Consider the following 25,071-nt stretch of genomic DNA (forward strand, 5'->3'; position numbering starts at 1 on the left):
AGGGAGACTGAATGGTAGGTTTTGGGTTCGCTGGGGTCAGCTGAGGGTTTTTTGAGTAGTGGTCTGACTTCTGCGTGCTTACAGGCATCTGAAAATGTTGCTTTGGTGATAGAGGTGCTAAGTAGGGTGGTGAGCCTGGCCAATCCTTTGGTTTCCGAGATTGAAGGCATGGGTCTGTGGGAGCTCCAGAGTGGATGGATTTCATGGTGGAGGTGATTGCTGGGGAGATGGATTGGGAGGCATTAAGTAGTTGGTTCTGCTCCAGATGTGGCAAGAGTTGATCTTTTCCAGTCCCTTCGCTGGGAATGGGAGCAGGAGCAGGGAGACTGAATGGTAGGTTTTGGGTTCGCTGGGGTCAGCTGAGGGTTTTTTGAGTAGTGGTCTGACTTCTGCGTGCTTACAGGCATCTGAAAATGTTGCTTTGGTGATAGAGGTGCTAAGTAGGGTGGTGAGCCTGGCCAATCCTTTGGTTTCCGAGATTGAAGGCATGGGTCTGTGGGAGCTCCAGAGTGGATGGATTTCATGGTGGAGGTGGTGTCCTGGGTAGTAAGGATGTTCAAGGTGGTCATTGTGTGGTTCATGTCAGTTATGGTGGTAGCGTCTCTGTCGAGGAAGTGCGTAGGTGTGGGTTGGGGTTCGAAGTTTCTCTACATGGTTGTGATTTTGTTATGGAAGAAGTGGCCAAGGTTGTCCATAGCGCCTGTGAGTATGATGTTGTTTTCGCTGGCTGCCGGGTTAGAGAATTCCTTAACAATGTTGAAAAGTTCCTTGGTGTTGTTGGCGCTGGTTTCAATGAATGCGACAACGACTGTCTTCTTTGTTGCACTCTGCAGGCAATAGTAGAGGTCTTGAAGGCTGCCCTGACAGAGGTGGCCCTTCTGGCACGCCATCTCCTCTCACACTGTTTGTTGTCCCGTTTCGTTGTTCTGAGTTCTTAGGTGTACCAGCTGGCATTTTGGATGATTTTCTCTGGATGTTGCTCTTGATAGTGACAATGTTGTCTGCACAATTGGTGGTCCAGGTTTTGACGTTTTTTACTCCTTTTTTGAGGTTGGTGGCGGTAGCGGGATTGGAGACATTGAGGGCATTTGCCCAGCTGGTCATTGAGATTTTGTTCCACCTCCGGTGGCAGGTGTTGGTCATCTTGTGGGCAGTGGTGCGGGGGCTGGACATTTTGAAGTGGACGATGGAGTGATATTTTTTCTTTTACTCTAAATTTCAATCAAACATTTTGAACATGTAAAACAGTCAGACTTCTGCTTACAGCAGAAATATCAATGAGGGCTCCAGTAAGCAAAATATGTTGAAAACTAGGAGTTGGAAATACTATTTCTGCTGTCAGTATGTATCAGTGGCGAGCATGCAATTCGTACCAATTTCCTCATATTCACTGCCTGTCACATACCAAGTAGCTTTAAAACTGTTCTTTAAATTTGCTATTTTCCATTTCCTTCACTTTGAGAAAGTTACATGCTACTGTAGATGTTGGAGCTTAATATGTATTCACCTCAGTCTTACACGGTGTATGTTTTTAATGTGATTGGGCATATCCATAAATGGCAATATAGACAAAGCAGAGGAGAGTTATTTTAAAAACTCTTACAGGACAGTTATTTTGCGGATCATGCTCTTTTTAGGATGGTTAAGAACACAAAAACCCTAGGGAGATATGAAAACAGCGTGTAATTTCAGATTTTGCATTACCTAAAGGCTGGCCTGTCTATCTCCTCTTCGTTGACAGGCCAAAAGATGATGTAGAAATTAGGCTTTCCTAATAGATTCATTAATCTTTTTAAATTACAATTCTCCCCTGAATCCTTTATACAGAACTTCCTTACTAGGGGACGTTGTTATTTCCTTGAGTTTTTAACAATTTACTTATACTAGGTGTGTTTACTTTTTTAATTGCTCCTTGAGGGCACACAATTGTTAAAGCCAACACAGCACTGAAGACACATTTATATCCATACTCTTATAAACAGTCAAGTTTGATAGATTGTTTTTTGACAGATTTTATTCTCAGGCAAAATGAAATAGAAACAACGTATTCATTCAGATTCTACACTTTATAAGAACTTTGATGGCATTAAAGCTTGTATCAATATTGTATGTTCTGTATCTAATTGTTTTGATGTTTTGTTGCTTGAATATGAATTTACCTAGTCAAGAGGCATTTGGCAAAAAAGGAACAGTTGGTTCAATCAAATTCTTCGGCTGGGAGTACAGTTGCAGAAGCAGGTCTGAGGACTGTCTCAAAGTACAATCAATCTGAACAGGGTTTTATACATTTCTTTGGGTATCATAAAGTACTTTGGGAGATCCTGTTTTTGGTAAAGGAATGTAGGCCTTGTCTGTGGAGTCATAAATAGGGCCCCTGATAACAAATGCAGTTGGGCATGGACCTGCAGGGACACATTGTAGGCCAGTGGGTAACGTGTTCAGATGTCCTGTTTGAGGGGCACGTGATCTCTGTGTGTACTGTGTGTGCTGTGTCTTGATTGGCTGTGTGCTTCTACATTCATGTGCAATCTGACTTTATTGTGCTTTGGGAAAGTGCGCACCCCTCTGGCCATGTGTGCTTTATTGGTGCCAATCTCCCTGGAGAATGCATCTAGGTGATGGGCCTGAGTTTCCTATTCGCGCATTGGACTGCCACCTCACCTGTGACCTGTCAATCAGTAACCTTCAGGCCTAGGTCGCAGAGCCTGCCTGATCACGTATTTCTGAATCAGGGTTGAAGGAGAGTTCTTGACGTGCAAATTTGATAATAGTGATGCGATTTTGTTTTTATGTGCGAATGTATCATTATAAACATTAGCATCAATTCTATCACTATTAACAGTTTGAAGAATTCTTATCTCATTCACCACTTGCACACATCTTGACAGTAGTCTTTTTGCCCAATCAACCAAGGATGAGCAAGAGAATACCTTTATAGCAAAGATTGGTTTACACCTGTGTGTTCCATAAAGCTGGTTTTTGCCTGAGCTCAGACACTCTCCATGCCGCTAATTTCCTTTGTCCTGCTAGGTAGATTTTTTTACAGTAAGCTCATCAGGTGTGCTCAGATGTTTTTCCCCTGTATCTTCTGAGTGCATGGATGTCAGAAACACAGGAGTTCAAAACTCGTACATATCTAGTGCTCACCTCAATATTTCATTTAATACTATGTAGTTTAAAGCTTAGTTTTCTATGGGTAACGACCACAGAAAGATATTTAAAGGTTTGAAAATAATAAATGCCCATGTTTACCACTCTCAGGAATCTATCCTGGGTGGCAGATCTCTCTTCCCCTTTTTCCTGCTAGGACAATGTATTTTTGCTTAACATAGTCAAAACAAATGATATCTCTTGTAGACCACCATCATTCAGGAAAATGTTAATATAACGAGTGATTCTAAAGGCCTCGCCGCATGTAGTCCAAGGGCCTCATTAATTTGTAAAATAATTCACCCCTCAAATGGCAAAGATGACAGCTTCTAAAATCAACTCTCCTGAGTTGGTGTTGCTGAACCATCACCACCATGGGCAATATTACGTATTGGCATTGTTTGCGCCGGGCACTCCTTTGAAAAGATGCGCGGGTGCAAACAATGTCAATGTGCCCGATTATGGTGAATGAGCTGCACTGGGGGCAGTCGCAAACCCGTGCTGCCCTGGGGGCAGCGCATTCATGTGAAAACACGGAGCAGCTACTCTGTGTTTTCACAGTGCAGGCGGCCGCCTGCATTTCCAAAGTGGATGAGAAAGCCTCTTGCAGGCAGGTACAGTCAGTGACTGCACCCGCCTGCAAGGGGATGTCTGGGGAATCCATGGGACCCCCTTTGCCCCCTGCAGAGGGCTGCTGTCAGGAGGCACACTGACAGTACACCACCTTTTAAATGGCGCACTATCAGTGTGCCTCCTGAGGTCTTCTTTGACTCTGCGCCCGCATCTGTAATATGGCGCGGGTGCAGAATCAAAGGAATTCCCTCTTTTGCATAGGGCACTCCCCTATGCAAATGAGGAAACGCCCTCTGTTGATAGCTCTGGCGCTTTAATTGCGCCGGCGCTATCGTTATTATAGAAGGGGACGCACAAGCATCTGCGCCCATTTCTATAATACCAAAGTGCCCCGGGGTGCGCAAAGCAGGTGCAAACGCTTGTTTTGCCTCCGGGGCACCTTACGTAATACGGCGCCAGCAGTATTAGCACGGCACTCAAAAGAGGTGAATATGGATTTCCAAACCCACTCCAGCTAATCACATCTGTAACCGGTTCCACGTTTGACCACTGCTGCCTAAAATAATATTTGAGATGCCAACATTATTTGATATTTGAAGCAATTCTTAACAACATAGGGAGCACTGCAAGATATCGCATGGACAAATGGTAATTCATTATCCTTTTTTCAAAATATCTCAAATCAGTTCCTCAAGATGAATAGTCCTTCATTCAGTCCATTAATGAATGCATAGGTCTTCAAACGTTCCGCATTTTCATCTCTGGCAGTAATCTCTGCCTGCAGTATTTCTATTTCACCAGAAGTAACACTTAAGGTCAAATCCTCTAAGTAAACTGCTGGGCGGAGAGGTGATCTCTTTGGAGAAGTAATTTTCTTTTAGGTGTATTTGTTGAATAAGGAGCCTCCAGCAGGTAAGCATTTCTTCGGGTCTCATACAAGACATGAAACATTTGTATAAATGTTTGGCCCCCACCTGAGTAAAATCCCTGATTTTTGCTAATCATCATTAACTCACTATGTAGTCCGATCCCTATTTTGCTTTGCAAAAGTTCAGGCGTGTCAGCTCACACGGTGTCACCCACCGTCAGACATGCCAATATTTTAGATTTTGCAAAATAAATCAGAGGAATGCAATTTCCTCACTGGCTTCTATTAGAGCCGTAGCAATTTTAGGCGGGATACAGAAAATATAAAGCCATTTATGGCTTACAAAATCGAAGTCTCCCCTCTGAATCTGGTCTGTTGGCATGTATGCACTGCGCCAACCAATGTTGGCTCCCTTCACACGGTCACCGGGCCGAAATCACACCGTGGCAGGAAAGACCAGCTGGAAACACTGCACAAATTGTCTTAGTAGCTCGTCTTTGGATGCAATAAGCAGCTGATGTCCACCAAGGGGTGTGAAACATCCCAGGACATCAGCAGCAGCCTCAGCAACGCTTTTCTTGGGGAGGGGGAGGGGGGGGCGCTGGGGGGAGAGAGGTGGTGTGCTTGTTGGAGGGCAGAGTGCTTCTTGTTCAATGACTCACCCCCTCCAAGGCCCCACACCCTTCTCATAAGGTGACATTTATTTACAAGTTGGCCGGTCTGGAAAGCTCTTAGAAATGTGAGCAAAAGCTGCGTCCAGAGCATCCGTGGCGGCCTTCCCTTCTTTCTAACGTTAGGGTCTGTGGGGAAAATTGAGTTTCTGTGCTTTTGTATGATGTGTTATAACAAATTAAATATGTATTCTGTCTGCTTCGCACAGAAACAGGTCGTCGTGAATGCTAGCTGCAGACATGCATTACCATGGGTCTCGAAGGTGTGCGTAGATGTATGGGTATGAGCTAGGAACTCCATGCGCTAAAACTCTAAGCATACCATAGCCTTTTTTGACTGAATGGTGTATCTGCCTGAACACAGCAGCACATAATGCCAATTGTAGTAGAAATGGCACAATCTCACCACCAATGATTCCCTGGCTTACACTTTAAAACATCCTGCACAACCAATTCATAGAGAGAAACGTCATTTAGTAAAAGAAGAACAGACTTTGTGGGGGCTTGAATGGGAGAGGTGTGGCGCAGCGGCTTTTGATTTTATTGTAATATATTTATAGAGATTTGTGATCTTCTGTGTTTGGATGGTCTTTGGATGTCTCAGTTGGTGTGTTTGCCTAATGTGTAATGTGTGCATTTGTGTTTTAGTTATCAACTTGTTCTAGGCCCAAACGAATGCCAAAGTCTGAATGAGTCACAGATTTGCATCACTGAGTGTGAGTTACCTGTGGATAATGTATAAACGTCTTAGTGGCACAATTGGTTCTTTCTTATAAATTGCTGTATTCAATCTTTTTTAAGAGGATTTTTGTACACAGTGGTGGCTGGCACGGATCGGGGTGTCGGGGGATAGTACGGCGTGGGAGGGTGGGGATGGACGGTTTGAGAAAAAAAATCACCCTACCTCTTCACAGCCACCATCTCTTCTCTGTCGTCTCTCCTACGCTTTTCTTCCTGACGAGTCTGGGAAGCAGGACGCACGCAGGCTCCTCTCAGTCAATCTTGATGTTGCTGTCACCAGCATGACAACAGTGTTGTGATTGGTCTGAGCACACTGGTTCGGCATTAGACAGGGAGTGGCAGCCTCTGCATGTTCTCCACCCAGGCTGTGCAATACAGCCAGGTGGAGAACATGCTAAGTGCGCATGACTTTTTGGCTCGCACAAGACAGACGGCCAAACCGTCATGTGCACCTAAGTGCCTCAATCGCTCCACCCCCTGCTGGCTGTGACGACAGCCCAGCACAGCCTTGTAAAACTTCCTCAGCACGAAAAAACAAAGTGTTAATAACATTTTGTTATTATCATTTTAGTTTTCCTTTTTTGCACTGCTGAAAAGCAGTGGGGCTACTCTCCTTCCCCTTAGTGGAGGAGCCGCTGCTGGCTGTCCATGTCTTTCACTCGTAACTCTGGGCCACTGTGTTTCCGCCCAGTTGTTTTCCAGATTCTCAAGTTACCATCACATCTTTCGCTCTGTACTCACTCTCTCTCTCTCCGATCTATCGGGCTGCAAATGCTCTCTCCCAGTTTTCTCTCTCTCTAGATTGTTCCCTTATCTGCTATCAGTAGTTTGAGTCTCCAAAGTCTCTCTCTCACTCAGAAAGGCATTATGACCTTAGTTTGTCTCATTCTTCACTTTCGAGCATTACAAACCACGCTATAACAATGCTTTGCAAATCAGGCCCTGTACAACAACTTTTCCAAGTTTTTAGTGTCTGTTTTTCCTTGTGTACCCAGGCAGTTATATGACAACACTTAGGTTTATTAGCAATCCTGCGCCATACACATTTTCAAAATGCAATGAATAAATTATAGAGGTATTCAGTACATTTATGCGAAACAATAAAGCACATCAAAGTAGAAGGAAGGCAGTGACCCAAAGAGAGAAGGGTTAATGTACAGTTCAAGACAAAATGAATGCACAAGTTTGCAATGAGGGGAATGCAGAGATCTGAAAATTAGGCACACAGAAGTTTGAGAGGAACGCTTTGTGTAACCAGGCAAAACATGACCTTCTTTCACATATTGTTTAGCAGCGAGTGAGGTTAAATAGTCTGGTCTGAAATGAATCACATACATTCTGATTTCTCCAAGCACCATATTCTGTGAACCCTTCTAAATCAATGTAACCCCGGCCCTCTTTATGTTTTAATGTAGCATTTATATAGCACTATATATTGCTGACCTGAGGCGATGAAGTATACAAATGTGTATTAGTTTCCTGGATAGTCTTTCAGGGGGCCTGATAGGGTTTTGGATGTAGTATGAAATATATATATTGGAAATGTTAGGGGAGGTGCATGAGGTTCAAAGACTTCTGCAAACATTGCAAAATGAATTCCCATGCATGCAATCATGACGTGTTGTAGATAATGTACGAACAGATGCAGTTCCACAGACCTACCAGTACATCGAGTGAGGTACACCTGGGTCGGTGCAATATGGGATCCATCCACAAGTGACATAGGTCCAAACTGCTGGTATGCACAGCTAGGCAAACATGCAATATATCATATGGGGAGTATACCCAGAATTGCAGAGGCCAAACCGCAGTGTGCATTGTTAAACAACCAGGATATGTACCGCAAGGAGTACACCCTGAAATGGTAGATGCTGAAACCCAGTACACACTGTTAAGCTGCCAGGGTATGTTTCATGAGGGGACCACCCAAAAGTGTCTTATTTGTGACCCCATTATTCACTGTAAAGCAGCCAGGGCATATAGCATGCCAGATCTGCCCTGAAGCATTAGAGACCAAATTCCAGTAGGCTGTGTTAGAACCAAGGGTATGTATTGTGTCCAGTTCACCCAGAAGTGACAGAGGAGGTGCTGTTAAGAAACCAATGTATGTGAGGGGTGGACATGGGATTAAGAGTTGAAGGGCGTAGTAATATCGCAGTCCGAGGATTGCATCTATGGATCTAACCAGAGGCGGCGGCGTTGGGCTCGACAATTTTTGGTCTAAGTAGGGTCCAACTAGAGTACCAAGTTAGTATTAGTTGGTGATACTATAGGAAAAACGTGGTTTGCTTTGAGAGAATGATTTGGAGGGAAAGGTATTGGGGAAGGATCAGTGTGATGAGAGGGCATGGCAGAGAAAACATAGTGGAGGGTGAAATTATGCTGGATGGAGTTAAAGTCAGCACCATTGGGGAATGGACATTCGAGACAAGTTGCAAAAGTGTATACATTGCCCTAGGCCCAACTGGACCTTAATACCTACAATGTATCTTCAGTTGGTATTTCGAATAGTTGGGCTTCTTTGCCTGAAACTGGAAGATACCACTGGACAACAACTTCAACCTCTCCTTCCAAACAGGATTGACACCATAGGAAAGCACACATGAACTCTCCCTCAAAACAGGGAAGTTGCCCCTGGATGTTTCTGTAACTACCAAGCTTGAAAGTGCTTATACAATTGGCTAAGCAACAGTATTTATTGTAGGATAAAAGGTGGACATGTAACTGCAGAAGTTGCAAGTGGTAGGTAAAATTGAAACAAATGTAGCATTTGAGTTTGTGGAAAGTGAGCTTTTTTGCTCAACATTTATCAAGTTAGATTAAGTTAGATGATTTCTGTGCTGTGAACTGAATTTGAATCTCTTATACACTGCTTTGATCCATATGCTTTTTTCTTTCTAGGTATCATTTTCAATGTTTCTTCAAGCAAAAGCAGAGAGGGTCACAATTCTAGTCAACCTCTCCCCCCTCATGTTATCTACACAATTAGGACCAGTGTCCTATATAGCATGAAAACGGATAACACCATGAATCCCATGTGGAAGTCTCACCCACAAAAGCTGCCAGCTGGTGGTTTTGCCTACAATCATGTCTTTGCCCCACTGCAGGACATGGTGGAAAGAGCAATCACTTCAGTGCAGACAGGTAAAGACAATTTGGAGCCGGAAGTCCAAGTGCAAGCGATGCCATACCCTTGTCACACCAGCGACTTGTAAGTATACTGTGCAATTTGGAATGTAGGACTTGCATGAATAACTTGAGTCTATTTGCTACTTCAAATGTCCTTCAAACATTGCCTCATGTTTATGCTATACTTAATGCACATTTTATTTTAATTTCTGCCACTGCTGTCATTATGTTGGACCAAAAATGTAAAAAGAACCATATTGCATCACTTGCACTACAAACATGCATTAGCATTATATTCTGTTTGCATCCAGTGCACTTTGTGGTCTTGGAGTTAATAGTAAATATGCTCATGTACTTTCTCTGCTAAAGTATACAAAAACGTGATGAATGGAATGCTTGAATTAATCTCGGTCACTTGTATTTATTTGGACGCATCCCGGTTCATCAATATTTTGCACAGCATGCCACCTCAGTTTGGTCCTGCCCATATGCAAATCAGTCTTGACTTTGCTCCAGTAGGAACAGTCCTGCCAAAACTGCAAAGCCGGGTCTTCCCTGAACCGGAACACAAGCAACCCAGGAGCGGTTTCACATTAGTTAGGGTCTAGTTTTAAAAAAGGTGCGATCTGGGCTTCCTTGAGACAGTTGGGGAAGGATCCTTGCTACAGGGAAGCACGGAGAAAAGACAGCCTATAGGGAAGAAACAGGAGTAAATTTGCTTTTACAGACTTGGAAGGCAAAATTTCCTTGACATAATAAGTTGGTCTCGAAAGATTTGTTGATTTGGTCAGTGTGTCTTAACCAGCAGTGTTAATTTATAATGTGTTTCTCTTTCTTATGTTTATTAGAGCCAGGCAATCAATCAATCAATCATGGTTCTTGTAAAGTGTGACTACTCACCCGTTAGGGTCTCAAGGCACTGGGGGAGGAGGGGCAGTGGATCTGTGGTTCAGTCGAAGAGCTAGGTTTTGAGGTCCTTCCTGAATTGAGACAGAGATGGTGATTGCCTGAGATGTAGAGGCATTGAGTTCCAGGTCTTCGTAGCTTGGTAGGAGAAGGATCTTCCTACAGCCGTGGTCTTGCAGATCCGTGGGTGGTGGCCAGGGCCATATGGGTGGAGCAGAGATGTCTGGGGGGGTGTGGAATAAGAGGCGGCAGTTGAGGTATGCAGGTCTAGCGATGTGGAGGGATTTTTAGGCATGCTTGAGGAGCTTGAAGGTAATTCTTTTGTTGATCGGGAGCCAGTGGAGATCTTTCAGGTGACCGGGATGTGGCTGAGATGGGGGATGTTCAGGAGGAGTCTGGTGGAGGTGTTCTGGATGTTCTGTAGTTTTTTTAGGAGCTTTTTAGGGGTACTGGCGTAGAGTGCGTTGCCTTAGTCCAGTCTGCTGCTGACGAGCACATGGGTGACCATTTTCCTGGACTTGGTGGGGATCCGCTTGAATCTTCCAAAGTAGATGGAGCGTGTGGAAGCAGTAAGATGAGACGGCATTGATTTGGCGGTTCATAGAGAGGGAGGCATCGAGGATGATGTCGAGGTTATGTGCATGGTCCGTGGGTGTGGGTTCTGAGTGCTTCGGGCCAGCAGGAGTCGTTCCAAGTGGAGTGGGTGGAGCCCAGGATGAGGACTTTCTTTCTTGTCTAGTCTTGTCTAGTCTTGAGGCAGCTGTCCTTCATCCAGGTGGCGACTGTCTTGCTCCCATTGTGGAAGTTGCTCTTGGCATTTGTGGGTTCGTCTGTGAGGGAGAGAATCAGCTGGGTGTCCTCGGTGTGGGAGATGATGTTGAGCTTGTGGCTTATGATGATGGCTATAAGTGGAGCCATGTAGATGTTGAAGAGGGCGGTGCTCAGGGAGGATCCCAGGGGCACTCCACAGCTGATCTCTGTGGGTTCTGAGTACAACGGTGGAAGACAGACTCCCTGTGTTCGGCCAGTGAGGAAGTAGCAGATCCATTCTAGGGCTTTGTCGTGGACTCTGGCATAGTGGAATCTTGCGCATAGGGTGTGGTGGGAGATGGTCTCCAAGACTGCCGGGTCGTCCAGTAGGATGAGGGCTGCAGGTTTGCCTCGGTTGAGGAGGGTGCGGCTGTCATCTGTCTCGGTACTGTGGTTGCTTCTGAAGGCTGACTGGGATAGGTCCAAGATTTGGTTCATTTAGATGAACTCAGAGAGTTGGGCGTCGAAGGTCTTCTCAAGAACTTTACCTGGGAAGGGGAGCAGAGAGATGGGTCTGTAGTTCTTGAGATCCATCAGGTTGGCAGAGGGCGTCTTCAGCAGGGGGTGAACTCTGCGTGTTTCTAGTCTTTGGAGAAGGTGGCGGACTCGATGGAGCAGTTGATGGTGCCGTAGAGTTTGTGGGCGATGGAGGTTCCAGCTCTGTAGAAGATGTGGGGAGGGCAGGGATCTGAGGGGGCTTTAGAGATGAAGCTCTTAATGATCTTGAGGGTGTCGTCAGGGGTGAGGGTGGTTCAGTTGGACGGGGTCTGTTGGGGTCTGGAGCCATTGGGTGTGGTGGTTGTGGGTGGAGTATGTGGGATTTGGATTGCGAAGCTGTCATAGATCTCCTTGATCTAGCGGTGGAAGAACGTTGCGAGGTTTTCGCAGAGGTCTTGAGAGGGGGGAATGTCTGATGTCTCCATGCTGAGTTTGGTGAATTCTTTGACCATGGTGAAGAGTTCTTAGTTTTTGTATGTTTTGGTATTGATGCGTTCCTGTGTGGCTCTTTTTTTTGTTCTTCTGGTGAGGTGGTGGTGTGCATTGACGGTGGTTTTGAAGTCTACATTGTCTGCCAAGATCTTGCTGCTCCTCCAATTTTTCTCGAGCCATCTGCAAGTGCGCCTGGATTCTTGGAGGGTGAGAGAGAACCAGCTGGCTTTCTTGGAAGGCTGCTTGCCTGAGGCTTTCCTGAGGGGAGCCAGTGTGTTGGCGCAGTTGCAGATCCAACGGTGGAGGTTGCGTGCTGAGGCGTTGGCATCTGTAGATTTCAGTGGTGGGGTTTTGCTGAGGGAGGCGGTGAGCTGGTCTTCAGTGACTTTGTTCCAGCTTCTACGAGGATGGTGGTGGGTGTGGTGCTGTACTGTGGGTTTGGCGAAGGAGAAGTGGACGCTGTGGTGGTCGATCTAATGTAGCTCGGAGGTGTGGCTGACAGATATGTTGTTGCTTACAGAGAAGATGCTGTTGCACGTGTGTCCTGTTGAGTGGGTTGGAGAGGTGACCAGTTGCTTGAGTCCGATGGTTGGGAGGTTCTCCAGTAGAGAAGAGGTGTTTTGCTCGACGAGGTTGTACAGGTGAAAATTGAGGTCATCAAGGAGGATGTAGTCAGTTGAGACAAGAGTGTGGTGAGCGATGAAGTCAGCTATGGCTTCCCTGAAGAGGGGGGTCTGCAGACGAGGGTGGTGTTTGGGTTTGGTGTTCCATGTCGTGTGATTGATCATTGCAGCTGTGAAAAGGAGGGTATTGTTGTGTACGATGGTGATGCCTCCTCCTAGCCAGTTGGCACGGGCCTTGTGGATGATTTTGTAGCCGTCAGGGATGGCGGTTGCGATGTCGGGGCTGAGGTGGGGTTCATCCATGTTTCCGTGAAGAAGGCGACATGGGGGATAAGAAATTATGTTTCTGATATTTATAATGTTTTGGGCTATAGAGTTGATTACCCATCCTGATGACGCTGGAATGGGAACATTGGAAATTATATTGGTAACAGACCTAAATGCAGTGATATTGGGACATTTGGAAAAATGTTATAAAATTCCTTTAGATAATCCATCATTCCTGACACTTTTATTTTTGTATAATTTTGATATACCTTAACATGTTTTGCTGTACATGCGAAGACCAGCTTTTAGAGCTTTCTGTTCATGCATCAGATCGACTTCTGAAGCATCTACTAAAGTGTCACATAGTTCTCTTTTTTGGCATGCAAATATTTATATATAGCTTCGGTTATGTTTCTAAGGCATGGCCTATTTCTATCATGTTTTTGGTTAATCGTCCTTTTTTAAAAATTATCTACTTTTAAAGTGCAACAATCATCTCAAGGAATATCACGCGCTAAGATAGCTAACCCATATTGTGAAGACATTTGTTGAAGCACCAGCAATTAAGTCCTGAACAGCCATGTTTCCAGTTCCTCCCTAAACCCCACATGGTCGTCAGTGAGGTGTAGATCTAAAGGAAGTTTAGTCCAATAAATGGTCGCCTGGTATGATTCTAGTTTTAGCAATAGCAAGGTTGCAAGACCTCAGTTCTCACGCCGGGACATAAAAGTCAACTTTGTCCTGCAGGATTTTAGGGCCAAGCTTGTATAAGGCTTTATGTGCACAGCACATTAGTTTGAACTTAGCCCTTTGACGCATAGTCAGCCAATGTAGCTCCTTCAAACACTCAGAAGCCGCGCTGTATTTATTCTCGTTGCACACCAGCTTGCCTGCTGCCTTCTGGGTCAGCTGCAATCTAGAGAATATGTAGTTAGTCATACCATCACATAGCGCACTCCCATAGTCCAGTTTGTTAGTTATCAGGGCCTGAGCAATGGTTTTTCTCCAGTTGGCCGGGATCCATATGAACAGTCTCCTTAATAATTTTAGCATGGCAAAGCATTTATCACACAACATTTTAACTTGGTCTTGCATGGTTAGTGCATTGTGAACCCGATTTCCTACATTTTTTAAAACCCAGTTAGGGTTCTGACTGGGACCACTAAAATGCATCCCAGACTAGGTGTGCTCTTCCAAAGAGAAGTATCTCAGACTCTCAGCATTCAACTTCAGACAATGGTTTGTCACACAATTTGCAGTTTCTGAGAGATAGTTGATCAGATTATCTCTAGTGTCCTTGTCTCATTCTGCTATAGCTATCAGCAGCTGTGTGCCATCTGCATAAGAACAAATGTTAAAGCCCCATTTCCTCCCAATTGTGGCCAATGGATTGACATAAGCATTAAAGAGCGTGGGACTCAATGATGCTCCCTGCAGGACTCCACACTTGATTGTTTTTGGTTTCAAAGAAAACGACCTCACCTGTACTCTCTGAGTTATATTTCTTAGAAAGGAGCTAAACCAATAAAGGGTTTAGAATGGAGTCCTGTTTCATATAATGTTTTCATCAGGAGGCTATGAGATACAGTGTCGAAAACTGCCGACAAGTCTAAAAGGGTCAGGGCGACAGCTTTACCCTGGTCCACCAGTATCCTAATATTATCCAACACTGATAATAGTGTAGCCTCCATACTATTCATAGCCCTGCAACCGTCTGTGAAGGATCTAAGAGATCATTTATCTCTAAGTAGTCAACAAGTTGCTTGTTAATCAGTTTGTCTAAAACCTTGGAAAGTTGAGAGATTGGTCGATAGTTCAAAAGGTTGGAAACATCCATACCTGCTTTTTTTGCCAGTCAAAATACGATAGCTTCTTTCCAAGCATCTGGAAGCATAGCTGCTTCTAATGATTGGTTAAAAATTTGCATTAAGTAAGGACACAGAATAGGTGTTAACTGGGCGTAGGTGAAGTGTGGGCACAGATGTAACAGGGAGCCCGATTTTACCTCAGTCATTACCTTCTCTACTTGCTCTTTCATAAAAGGAGCAAAGTTTCCTAAAAGAGAGGGTACTTCAGGGTAGGGTTCCAGAGATTCCCAATTAATATCCTCCTCCAGTGCACGTTGGATTTTAAATGTAGAGTAGGTTTGTGTAACTTTAATATAGAAAAAGTTGCTAACTTTCTCACAGTTAGCTTCTGAAGAGGTAAATGATTGGGAAATGCCAACTGGCATAGAAAGTTCCTTCACTATTTTGAATAATTCTTTAGTTGAATTGCTATCTTCTACAATTCTTTTTACAAACAACATTTGTTTTAGTATGTTTGAGGGCTGTATGATACTTCTTTAGCTCCTCCTTGTATATTAATCTGTCTCCATCCTCTTTGGATTTTCTCCATCTGTGTTCCACAGATTTCCTTTTCTTTTCATCAATCTAATTTCTGGCGAGTACCACTTTTCTGACATAGATTTCCTAGCTAGATTGTTTTCTTTCCGGAGGCACACTGATCCAATTCAGTGCTTATTTCTAGGTTTAAAATCTATACCTGCTCAGGGAGTGCTCTCAGTATGGTTTGTTCCATTAAAGAAAAATGGGGAGCAAACAGATCTGGGGATATAAGATTCCGCAACCTTTTTATATTTATTGAGGGTGTATACAGGTTTTTTTCCCTATAGGTAGTGTAAAGGAGAAGGAGATTAAAAAATGATCGGTCCAAATTAAAGGCTCAATCCCTGAGATGATAGCGGACTCAATATTAGAAAATAAGAGATCGAGTGAATGCACTGCAATGTGGGTGGGCCCTCTAACCCATTGTTTAAACCATAAAATTGGCATGTCACTTTCCAATCGTTTACACCCAAGAATGAACATTAAAATCGTCTATTACTAAAAAATGGTTAAAATTCCAAACATACAGGAAGCAGCAGAGAAAACAGTTTGCCACTAAATTCAAGTTTGCAGCCTGAGGGCTTGTAAATTACAGCTCCCCCAAACATTTTACATTCTCCACTAGAGACTTGAAATACTAGAATCTCAGGATCCCCTAGTGGCATTACAAATTCGGAGAGACAAGTGTAGCAATCTTTAAAGAAAATGGCTGTTCCTCCTCCCTTCTGCTCTACCCTATCATACTTTAATATCGTATAGCCCTCAGGAAGGGCGGTAGAGATGTCAGGGAAGTTATTTTCCTCTAGCCATGTCTCCGTTATGAAGGTAAATCAGGCTTTTTTCTGTCAGAGTGTCCAAACAGTGCTTGGGAAGGGATCTCACAATTGAAATAGATACATTTCAGTGATATCCATGTCAAGTTATCCTCTTCCAAACATTGCCAATCTGCCAATGCCCACTTGCAGTTAAGGCTTGAAAAAGGACCCATGGTACAGCTTGGGGACCCTTATATCTCATGGCCTTACCTAACTCGAGTAGCGCTTCCCTTGTGTATGGTAATAACTGTTATTTTTTGGCAGAAAAAGTGCAGGGTTCCTGGCCCCTTGTCCTGGTTCAACACGGACGGGTGCAAATGGGTTTGCCTGCGGTGCAGACGCTCTGCAGTCCTGTTTTTGAAGCCCCCTGTCCTCAACATGTAGAAGCCTGACCCTCCCTCCGATTGCAGTTCTACGTCCAGTAACATCCAGTAATGCTGCTTCCCGGCCTTTGTCTCCCGCCCTCCCGCCTTCCGATTCAAGTCTCTTCTAATTAGATGTATGTGAGCACTTATAGTATACGATAAATTTAAAACACAAATTCAGTGTAAACTTTGCTTTGCTTAAAAACAATAAAAAGGGAGGGACTCAGCAGTAAGATAAAAGAAAATGTGTTAAAACAACAAATACTGAGTGCCTCACGTATCTGAAAATAAGTAGTGATTATCTATCTGTTTGTGAATCCAATAAATTATTTGCTCATCCCTATTGCTTCCGGTTGGTTTGTTGTAAGAGTATTAGAAATGCAGACTATGATGCCTTATAGTTCTGTCTTGCCCTACCTTTAGCTTTTGAATGAATCCTTGTAAGAAATTGGATTATAAGTTGTGAAGGATGTGAGTCCTTAGCAAGTAATAAATCTGTAATTGTCTTTTTACTAGGAACCAAGTACCATATGGTAGCACTTAACTCTCTTAGGGTAGCGAAGCATGGCAGTCTAAGGCCTACTCAAGGGAGCTAGTGTGGGCTAAAAACCCCAGCACCTTCCACTACATTATTGTTCATTCGGTGCTTTTTCTTTTTAAAAGGAAACGTACTTTTATTATGCATGCACTACTAAATACTATGCACTAAATTGCAAATGTGTATATCAGGTAGATGGAAATACCTTTGGTGACACCCTCGTTTCATCCTATACCCCTAGCAGGTCCTATAATCACCACCTATGTGTTAGATTTAACATTACAATATAAGGTCATTATCAATAAGACAGGCCTATTGCGTTTTTCAGGGTGTCACCAGATCAGTAATAGCAGCCATATGTCTTAATTCATCATTGCACCTCCATTATAATCAACAGTAATAGTACCTATATTGTAAAGCATTTATTATAATAAAACCCATTTGTTGGAAATAGTCCTTCTTAGGGGATTTCCCTAATACTTTTTGCTTTATCTTCTCCTGATTTTTACTGATTCTCTTTTCGTAGCCTCAGGACTCTGGGCGCTTTCTTACTGTAATGCAATGTGTAAGCGTGCCCGTCCTTCGTACCTATGCTAGGAAGTGGTGCTTGATTAGTTTAGGTGTTGTACCTATGAGTGCCCTGCAAAAAGGTACATCACATACCCAGGGCAGGTACTGCACTGGCTAATGGTGGGGTGCTGCACTGATTGTGCCACCCACCAGAATAGCCTTTCAAACATGTATTAAGCCTGCCATTGCAGGCCTGTGGGCGTGCAGTTGCGCCCATGCTCAGCTTGACATGTGTACATCGTTATCCATCCATGTGTGGGCCTTCCACTACCATTAGAGCACCACTAAGGTAAGCCCTGAGGGTGGGTGCAGGTGGTAGGAGAAAGGCAGGGCAGGTACACATGGGTGTTCCCTGCCCATGTAGTTAAGAACTCCCATGTGTGTTTCCCCTACCTAGAAGGACGGCTCTTCTCTTCTCATGGGACAACACCGAGGTTTTGCTGATTCTCTTTTAGTGGCCTTAGGGCTCTGGGCACTATGCCACTGTAATACAGTGTGAAAGTGTGCACACCCTTCCTACACTTGTTAGGAAGTGGTGCTTTCGTGATTTTGTTAAACATGCCGCAAAGCCTGCCATTGCAGGCCTGTGGGTGCACACTTGCAGCTATGAGGTTTTTAAGCATGTGTCAAACCCGCCATTGCATACCTGTGTGGGCACAGTTGTACTTATGCTCAGGTTGGCCTTTCTCAACCATTTGCCAATCCTGAGAGGACCTTCCACTACCACTAGGGTACCACTGTGATAAGTCTTAAGGGGTGAAGGAAATGCTAGGGGGAAAGCAGGGCAGGTACACCTGTGTGTTCCCTGTCTAGGCAGTGAAGAATACCCATGTGTGTTTTCACTACCTATGAGGTTTGCTCTTCCCATAGTTTAACATGGGGGAATGGTTGAAATTACTTCAAGCTACAATAATGGCTTACAGTGGAGCAGCCTCATAATGTTTCCTATAATTGGATTCACAATGATGAACCCTCTCCTGTGGTAAAAAGGTATTTGTCAGTAATAGCTTTTCTGCACTCTAAAACTCTTTGTGTGCATTTGAGTTTGACTCCAGGCCACACTGGGGGCTGGGGGAGAACATCTGTGAATCACCCAGCGACAGCTATAAACATTGGGCATGCTGGAACGGCAGACCTCTCCCCTTTGGGGGCTTTGCTGGATAGATTAGAGGGAGAGGTTTTGATACTTGGCCTATGTGAGCCAGATCATGGCCCAACTAAAGATTAGGATCTGCATTCCACGGCCCCATCGCAGACATGACTGAAATTTAGGGTAGACATCTGTGGGTCAACGGGAAACCCTCTGAACCACCCTTAACTTCAAAGGCACACTAAAGTATAACTACTGGTCCCATACATCAGCAGGGTAGGGCACGTGGGACCAGATATCCTGGAACTGCATGGAGCATACTGCCAGAGGAATCTGTTGTGCACTAGAAGGATTACTGCCATTGGAAGGGATTGTGCACCCTTCCTGAATAGTGGTTGGCATGGGCTAACTATCTGCTGCTGTGTGGCACCCTGAAGGGGGTTCTACAAAGGTTTATTGACTTGCACCCTGTTCACTTGTGGTGGTCTCAGGAACATCAAAACCCCCCGAGAGGGACACACACTGTCTACACCTGGAGAGTGGTGCCCTCTTAAGTGTCCACATTGTCTGCTGGATCCCAACTGGTAGAGCGGCGTGAGCATGGAACTAAGTATTGTGCCTGGTGACCAGATTGCCTTGTGCGTAGCCCCAAAAGTACAGCCTGCATCTAAAGAGTGTGGCCCTTGCATCATGGGACCTCAACGTACATAAGCATCTTGTTGGTGGTTTACCAGTTGCGGGACCCCGCATGGCCTGCTTTGTCGATCGTGCCACATCTCTCTCGTGCAGTGCGCTGACTGCATGATCATTGCGTGCGGTGTCCGATTCACATATTTGCTTCCCTCAGATGTGAGGGCGTGTCTGTGGTAGTGCCTCATTCTATCTCATAAGGCACTGCTCAACTAGTGCCCTCATGTGGGACCTGGATTGTCTGGTGCAACTCAGATCAACGCACACCAGACGTTGTGCCTCATTTCCAGGTGGTGTGGAATTTGGAACAATTCATTGTGTGTGATCTGAATTCTCTGGTGCAACTCAGATCAGTGTGCACCAGACATGGTGCCTCATTTCAGGGAGGTACTGAGTTTGCAACTCTTCATTGTGTGTGACTGACACTGTCTGGTGCGAGTTGTATCAACTCTCATCAGACATTGTGCCTCACTCCCAGGGAGGTGTGCAGGAGCGGATTCATGTTCCGTAGTGCCCGGATTAGCTGGGTGCTACTTTGATCGATGTGTGTTTGACTGGGTTCCTCCTTCTTCCGAGAGTCTCACATACTTAATCCCCCATTCATCGATTGTTCCTTTTGTGCCCTCAGTGCGGCGGACCAACTGCCGTCTCCTCCCCCGGCCCAGATGACTTTGTATTGCCAGGCAATATTGTTGTGGAATGGCATGTAGTGAAATGGGAGTGATTGGTGTAGTGTTGAATTTTTAAAAATATATATTTTTTAATTTTACGGAGTTTTATATAGCGCGAACTTGACCCGAAGGTATCGGGTATCAGAGCGCTTTACATAGCACCATTTGCGTTACATGAGGACACATTCATTTTTTGTTAGGCACGGGGAGATTAATTGATTTTCCCAGAATCACAGGATGTTCAGCCTCGTTGCCGAGACTCAAACACAGTTCCCCAGATTCGAGGTCGACCGCCCTAACCGTTAGGCCAACTCCTCTGCCCATTTTTGTGGCATGATGTGGAAATCTATGGTGTGGATTGGATGTATGTGGTGTGTAGTGGAATTTTGTTGTGGAGTGGAATTATGCGGTTTGTTGTGGAATTATGTGGTGTGGAATGGAAATTTGTAGAGTTAAATTGTGTGACATACAACTCTGTGGCTTTGAATGAAATTATGTTGAAGGGAATTATGTGGCATGGATCAAATTTATGTGGATGGCTGCTATGTGGCATAGAGTGGATTTGTGTGGGGTGTATTTATGTGGTATTGAGTGTAATTACATGGATTTGAACAACATTTAAAAAGGCTATACATTTCATAGAATTTTCCTTTGTTTCCACATCTTCTAAGCTTATTGCTGGAATTCTTTGTTGTCGCTGTTATTTTTTTTTTACTTGAGCTTTTTTAAAACTTCCAATACAAACTTAAATACCCTTTTGCAGAACAACAAGACCAGTTGTTGAATGGTGGCCTGCACAAGGACAGCGCCTGCCCTACTCAATCTTTATGACACTGCTCTGTAAAAGGGGAGAATGCTGAGCTGCACTGGTGAAGACTGATGTAACGCTTTGTTGTGAAAGGTGTTGGGGTTTCTTTCTGGTTGATGGGAGGCGCAGTGCCACTTGCTGCTGTAAAACCCTCACGGCCAGGGTTGCGATTGTGAGTATGGCTTTACAGAGAATGCTTGCCAACAATTATGTATTATTTGAAAAAGTCATGACACATTAATTAATGAAAACACACAAAAGAGGGAAGCACTCAAATTATCACAGAATTTATATACAAAACCTCAAAGCACAAAATAATAGAAAACCAGCATCAACATTACTTGATGATAAGTGCAGTTAATATAAACACTGAACACTTAGTGCTCGTGAATTTTTTGATAAGACCTTAATGCATGAACACCATAAAGACAAAACATAAACTTAATCATGTAATAAGTCAACGTAAACACAAATTTGCTGTTTCAATTGTCGACAGCGATTTGACCCCAAATACTGAGGGACATCATCAGGACAGAAATGGCCAAAATAATGTAGCGCTGTAGTGCAGAGAATCAATCAAGGGAAATGGTATAAAAACCCAAGTCATTTAAAGTGACCAAACTTGAGACAAGCATCCTCTTAGGATGGGAGCATTCAGATATCAAGGATCTGTAAATTACAAATGTATGGTCCGGTCAAAGCCCACTTTGATTCTAATAATTCTTAATTAGGCAACTAAGGGATTACTATGGTCCATGAACAGAAATTAATCCTTCCCATCAAACTCCAACCCTTTGTTCAGATGGAGAAACAGGAGGCCAAGGGAATCCAAACCGACCAAATAAATAGGGCGAGTCTGAGCCGAACGCGGGAGGTGACTCGTGACCTTAGTTGCATTTATGCAATCACTATTCAGTTGTATATTGTTTCAGTGGAGCCTATTTACTTGGTCAGTTTGGATTCCCTTGGCCTCCTGTTCCTTCATCTGAACAGAGGGTTGGTGTTTGATGGGATTGTAGACACATATCTAGTTAAAAAAGTATAGGGTTTATAAAATACTCAGAGTGTATTTCTTCAACATGTTGAAACTTAGATTTTAATACAGCACGTTATGGCATGACATTGAGAGGTACTTGCTCAAAGTGATAATTTTTAAATGTTTTTAAAAAAGTATTAAGAGCCCTTACAATCAGAGGTTGAGGACAGGAGGAGAGAATGTAGCATTAGGCCAGAGCCGTCAACTATGGAGCTGGGAAACCGGGTTCAAGTCTTGGCAACGGCACAATATCCTGTTGCTTCAGGCAAATCACTTAATCTCCCTGTTCATACAAAAACGAACGTGTTGTTGTGTAAAGTAACTGCCGCTCATCTAAAGTGTTCTAATAGTACAGTTGGGTGGTATTCCTGCAATATAAAACTGCATTTAAAAAAAAACACATGAGAAGGGGTTAGTGATAGGGTTTATAAAATACTCAAAGGGTGTATTTCTTAAACATGTGGAAACTTTGATATTACTACAGCACATTATGGCAAGGCACTGGGAAATACTTGTTCAAAGTGATAGTTTTTAAAAGTTTTTTTAAAAAGGGCAAAGAGCCGTTGCAGTCTGAGGTTGAGGACAGGAGGAGAGGATGTGGCTCTATGGCCAGAACTGTCGACTGTGGAGCTGGCTAACCAGGTTTGAGTTTCAGCATCGGCACAACATCCTGTGATCTTGGGCAAATCACTTAATCTCCCTGTTCCTATGAAAACAAACTTGTCCTTGTGTAAAGTAACTGGAGCTCTCATAGAACGCTCTAATAGTATATTCAGGTGGTTTTTGCGCTATATAAAACTGCACTTAAATGGTGTGCACAGCACCAAGACAACGGAAAAATAAGGGCCCGATTTACATCTCGATAGACCAGGTACTCCATTACAACGGTGACAGATATCCCATCTGCCGAAATTTAAATCCCTAAGAATTTAATGGAATTTATATATTTGGCTGACGGGATATCCGTCACCATTGTGAACGAGTAACCCGTCCGTTGAGATTCAAATCAGGCCCTTTGTCAGAATGCATCAAGACAATGATGAGCTTTAAGGGGTGACGATAACAAGACACAGCATACATTTATCATTTGCACATATTTACACCCGGCAAGCAATGACGAGAATCAGTGACAGGGAATATGTGGTCAGGAAGAGGGTCAAGCAGACGTGTGTCACTGCTGCCTTTAGGAAAAGGGGTTCTGCTCTTGCCCACATAAGAGTGTTCAGCTTGGGGCCATTCTGCCACAGTTAAACAACTTATCTCTAAAATACCACTTTGTTTGTCTTTGGAAGGGGTGAACTGTTAATCTGATTTAAGCCAGTCAGAGAATCTCATTAATCTTAATGTCAACACCATGTGCTGCTGTCCCCATGGTAAACTGGTTGGTATTTGGGAATCCAAGAGTTGATAATTATGTAATCAATAGTCCTATGAATCTTGTACTAACACTTGCTACTTTAGCGGGCACTGCCTGCGCAGACAGCAAAGGGCTCTATCAGAAACTCTACCCTTCCCCATGACACGCTGCAAGTGGTATGAACCGCCGCAGTGAGAAGACAAACACTGTCTCAGCCTGGAGTGTGTGCCACTGCTGCCCCATCACTAGGATTGGTTTAATACCAGCCAGGGGGTCACAACTCAGCTTCAGGTATGGTTTTAGGAGTGTCAGTGCAATTATTGGAGTTTCTGCATTGTTACGAATTTGGCAGTTCTCCTACAGCACCGCCACCACTGTGCTTGCAGGAGGACCGCCAAGCCTGTGGTGCGCCCGCCTGCCAGATTATGAGCTTAATCCAGGTTGGGCGGGTTGTGCTGCAGCGATCCCATGGCGGTGGCTGTGTTAGGGTCATAGGAGAGCCTTAACAGCAGACTGCCGCCATGAGAGTGCTTGCAGCATGTTCCTGCACGGTGAGGCATGCACTATGTATTACATGCCACACCGTGCAGGAACAGGGATGCATCCCCAGGGCCAGAAGCCGCAAGGGGCCCTGTTAGGGTCCCCATAGTTGCATCTCTGCCGCACTTTTCATGGCGGGTTCACCACCATGAAATGGGTGGTGGAAAAGCAACTCTGAATATGCTCAGCAGTGCTGCAGTACCACAGACAGCATATTCCTGCCCTTTACAGCTGTGCCACCACTGTGGGATCCTGGATCTCAGAGGACACTGCTGCCCTGTCATGGTCCAACCACCACACATGTAATACTGCATGCCCGCAATGGTAGTGGTGGTCAGACCGCCATCGCGAGTACGGCGGTCCTAGGACCGCTGAACTCATAATAAGGTACTTCATTTCCCTGTTATGTCAAAAACAAATGTGTCCTTGTGTAAAGTAACTGGCACTCATGTTTCCGACGTCGGCACAACATCCAGTGATCTTGGGCAAATCACTCAAGCTCCCTACTCCTGCAAAAACAAATGTGTCCTTGTGTAAAGTAACTGGTGCTCACTTAAAGTGCTCTAATAATGCATTTGGCTAGTGTTTGTGCTGTTAAAAACTGCATGAATAAAAAAAGAGATGGAGGAGAGAGTGAGTGAACTGCAAACACGAGCACTGTATCGAGTGCTCCAAGACAAGAAAAGCAGTCCCAAAAACATTTCCTAAAATAACCACTGTGTATAAATAGTGGTACTTGGTCCCTGCTCTTGGGGAGGGTAAACGACATCGAGAGACATGACGCATGCATGTCAGGGGGAAATGGGGAGAATGAATAATGGAGTGACAAGGAAGCCAGCAAATGGCAAGCCTATGGGCGGGCTGCAGCCCCCAAAGTACATTCAACTGGTCTCTTTTTGAGACAGTGCATGTGCGCTGTCTAGAGCCAAGGCATAAAAATGGATGTTGTGTCAACCCCCCGGGCTCTGGCTTATGCCAGGGGGATTTTCAAGAAATCCCAGTGAAGTGACAAATGCTTCATTCTTTGCCTGGTCCCCCCAGAGGACAAGATTGCATCTGATTTTCTGAATGAATTCTTTGTTTTGTCTCTGGTGGGGAGCCCTAGCCACCAGAAGCGTCCTCTTCAGGCCTCTTGGCCTCTAAAGGTGGCTTTCATGGCAGCTTAGTTTTTAAGGCTCGCTGCACCAGATCTGAACTCTGCCTGCATTCCTGAGGCTCTCTCCTGCTTGAGGGGTCATCTTCATCAGCCCCTCCACAGCCAGTAAGCAGAAACCCTCCCAGACACACTCACAGACCCTATGGCCTCTGGCCATCTTGCAGGGCACTTGTGTGCCAGTAGCAGAGTCAAAGGCAAGTCTGCAGAAGGTCCATGGGAACCATACAATGTCTCCTAGCAGATACATTCTCCCAACTGTGCCTCAGGGGGCATAAAGGGGCCAATGCTACTGGCCCTGCAGAGACCCATCCTAGTCCTAGTGGGCAGCTGGAGTCAAAGTCCCAAAGTCCATCCTTGCAGGGGTTTTATCTCGACATTCT

At 44.6% G+C, this 25,071-nt stretch overlaps 1 protein-coding gene across 1 annotated transcript in view; it reads left to right on the plus strand.

Moving 5' to 3' along the window:
• Positions 1–25,071, plus strand: part of ABCA13 (ATP binding cassette subfamily A member 13) — a 2,655,493-nt gene that overhangs the window by 937,035 nt on the left and 1,693,387 nt on the right. The window contains exon 26 of the mRNA XM_085606362.1: positions 8,905–9,214. Coding sequence (XP_085462488.1) covers positions 8,905–9,214 — 310 coding nt within the window. The remainder of the gene's footprint in view (positions 1–8,904; positions 9,215–25,071) is intronic.

Source organism: Triturus cristatus, chromosome 5_2, assembly GCF_964204655.1.
Source record: "Triturus cristatus chromosome 5_2, aTriCri1.1, whole genome shotgun sequence".
Classification (NCBI taxonomy): Eukaryota; Metazoa; Chordata; class Amphibia; order Caudata; family Salamandridae; genus Triturus; species Triturus cristatus.